We start from the raw sequence: 3,259 nt of genomic DNA, 5'->3' as shown, positions 1-3,259 counted from the left end.
ATACTTTTATGTAAATCTTCTGTTTGTATTGAAGTTTTATCAATTGAACCTGTAATATCCTTTATAGATTACATAGTAATCTATAAAGTCAGGATTACATCCTGTAGTCTGGATTACATTTAGTTGTCAACATCTCTTTAACCTCTTTTAATCTGGAACATTGCATAGTGAAGGTCTTTAAAGATAAAGAGTATCTATTCAAAGGTTGCTTTCTTCCTTGAGGAGGAAATGTTTAAAACAGAAATGAAAAGGGAAAGTAGAATCACCTGGTGTCCTCAGTAAATTTTTTTTCTTTCTTGGATTTTTCATTTGTTTTGGCTAAACTGATTATGCAGATGCACTTTGCCCTAAACACTGAATTTTGTTAATTTGTATTGAATTTTTGTTGGTTTGTATATATTTATCTATCTTAATTTTTTTTTTTTTTTAAGAGACAGAATCTCAAGCTGTTTCCCTACGTAGAGTGCCATGGCATCATTGCTCATAGCAACCGCAAACTCTTGGGCTTAAGTGATCCTCTTGCCTCAGCCTCCCAAGTAGCTGGGACTACAGGTGCCTGCCACAATGCCAGCTATTTTTTTTTTGGTTATAGCTATCATTGTTTGGTGGCCTGGGCTGGATTCAAACCCACCAGCTCTGGGGTATGTGGCTGGCACCTTAGCCGCTTGAGCTACAGGCGCCAAGCCTATCTATCTTTTTTTTTTTAACTAATTTTATTTTTTATTTTTTATTGTTGCAGTTTGGCCAGGGCTGGGTTTGAACTCACCACCCTCGGTATATGGAACTGATACCCTACTCACTGAGCCACAGGCACCATCCCCTATCTGTCTTAATTTAATGTTCTTCAGTTACTAGTGATGCCAGAAATTGTTAAAAATGGGCTACTTGCATTTTTTTGTGTGAAGCATCTGCTCATACTTTTGGACTTTTTGTCAGTTTAAAACTTTTTGGAGTTGTCTTATTCTTGTACATTTATATCACTATATATTTAGTATTTTTCCCAGATGTATCTGTTTTTCTTTCACTTTTCCTTTCAATGATATTGACTTAAACAAATGGGTTTTAAAAGACTCATCTATGGTAAAAATAGTTTTGTCTTTCATACTTTGGCACTATTAATTCTGATCACTATTTCTCATAATAAAGTCCTTGGGTGAGAGACCAAACAAAAATACCTACTTTTTTGTTTTGGTGTTCTTGGGTCTCCATGGTCTTCTTTCTCTCTACAGCTAGACACAGAGTATAGAAAAAAGTGGGATGCCCTGGTGATCAAGCTGGAGGTGATCGAGAGGGATGTGGTTAGTGGTTCTGAGGTTCTTCATTGGGTAACCCATTTTCCTGTGAGTATGTTTACTTCCAGTTTTACTTCTATTAAGTCTGTGTAATGCAGAACACTAATCCAGCTCTTCCATTTCTTTAGTATCCAATGTATTCACGGGATTATGTTTACGTTCGGCGGTATAGTGTCGATCGGGAAAACAACATGATGGTGTTGGTGTCACGGTACGTATGGCTGCCTGTGGCTTTTGCTAAGTTCCTCTAGCTGTGCCCTTCATATAGATTCATATAAATCTGAGTTTGCATGTTCTCAGTGCCATGGTGGGTCTCCCACAGCTTCCCAGTGGCCAGTGCCCATCCTTCCAGCTAGGTGATGAGTGGGCAGTTACTGTCTAGGAAGGATAAAGAGATGCAAGCTTTAAGTTAAACAGTTTCTTGGGGTTTCTTCATGTTAAAAAGAGAAATATTATCATCTTTAACACAAAGCCTAGTGAGCCATAAATTACCAAAGGACTAATTTCATTTTTAGAACTTTGGCTGTATAAATTTTTTTTGTTTTACTTTATTTATTCATTTAATTTTTTTTTTTTTGCTGTATAAATTTAAGTGACTCCTCTGTTGTGTTTGTTTTAAAAATTAGACCCAGTTTTTTAGGTCTTCCCCTTTAACCTTAGCTCTCCTGTTGTCTTATACTAAGAGTTTGCTTTACCTCTCCTCCTTACCAGTGCTGTGGAGCACCCTAGTGTGCCAGAATCACCGGAATTCGTCAGGGTCAGATCATACGAGTCCCAAATGGTTATCCGTCCCCACAAGTCATTTGATGAGGTGAGTTTTATCTCATCTCAGAAAATATTTTATGGCTTTGGAATTTTCTCAAGGGATGCCTTTTATCTGAGCTGGGAAGGGAGTATGGCGTGAGAATTTACATTTTTAAGAAGTTTTCTAGTGAGGCCAAAGGCCCTGGTCTGGGAACTCCTGCTGTAGGTAGCTATACTCGGAAAATCCCCAAGAACAAAGTAGTGATGATCCATTAGCTCCCTTTTATCTGAGAGACAGTTATGAGAAGATGATAGCCACTGATGTTTAAGCTTATATTGACAACATTCTTCAGAAACTAGAGTGAGTACTTTCCATCAGTATTTTACCACAATGGACAGAACGATGAAAACCTTTCTGGATTTTTCCTTCCTTGTCTGTAAAATGGGAGGGTTGGACTAATGCCCTCTGCCTTCTTTAAAATTCTCTGACCTATCTTGGAGAAAAAAAATATTTAATTCAGCTTAGTGGGGCATTTTATTTTTGTTTTTGATTTTTTAACTAAATCTCCATTTTGTGTACACGTTGATGTCAGGAGTTGCTGATTATAGTTTCTTTCACCTCATAATGGCTTTGTCTCCCTTGTGTTTGTTTTGTTTAGAGCTATGTGGACTATGTTCTTTAGTGTGGTTTTCTTGTTCTCATCACATTTTATTTATACAATCTCAAGTAGGACTTTTGCTCTGAGAGAGACACTGGTTCACTGTTTATTTGTATGTTTACTTCTGTGCTATATAATACCACTAAAGCAGTATTTTTTATTGAGACAGAGTCTCACTGTGTTGCCCTCAGTAGAGTACTGTGGTGTCATAGCTCACAGCAACCTCAGACTCTTGGGCTTAAGCGATTGTCTTGCCTCAGCCTCTCAAGTAGCTGGGACTATTGGTGCCCAGCTATTTTTTTGTTGTAGTAGTTGTCGTTGTTTAGCAGACCTGGGCTGGCTTCAAACCTGCCAGCCCCAGTGTATGTCGCTGGTGCCCTAACCACTGAGCTATGGTGCTGAGCCTAAAGCAGTATTTTTCTTTTTTTCTTTTTTTTGAGACAGAGCCTCAAGCTATACCCCTGGGTAGAGTGCTGTGGCAATCACAGCTCACAGCAACCTCCAACTCCTGGGCTCAAGCAATTCTCCTGCCTCAGCCTCCCAAGTAGCTGGGACCACAGGCGC

General features: G+C 38.8%; 1 protein-coding gene across 1 annotated transcript in view; it reads left to right on the top strand.

The window, feature by feature from the left end:
• STARD7 (StAR related lipid transfer domain containing 7) overlaps window positions 1-3,259 on the top strand; it is a 30,427-nt gene that overhangs the window by 20,518 nt on the left and 6,650 nt on the right. Inside the window, exons 4-6 of the mRNA XM_012811066.2 lie at window positions 1,230-1,340; window positions 1,421-1,503; window positions 2,004-2,103. Coding sequence (XP_012666520.1) covers window positions 1,230-1,340; window positions 1,421-1,503; window positions 2,004-2,103 — 294 coding nt within the window. The remainder of the gene's footprint in view (window positions 1-1,229; window positions 1,341-1,420; window positions 1,504-2,003; window positions 2,104-3,259) is intronic.

Source organism: Otolemur garnettii, unplaced genomic scaffold, assembly GCF_000181295.1.
Source record: "Otolemur garnettii isolate 467f Iridium unplaced genomic scaffold, OtoGar3 scaffold00148, whole genome shotgun sequence".
Lineage (NCBI taxonomy): Eukaryota > Metazoa > Chordata > Mammalia > Primates > Galagidae > Otolemur > Otolemur garnettii.
Note: the sequence above shows the minus strand (reverse complement) of the source record. Positions and strands in the feature narration are given on the sequence as shown.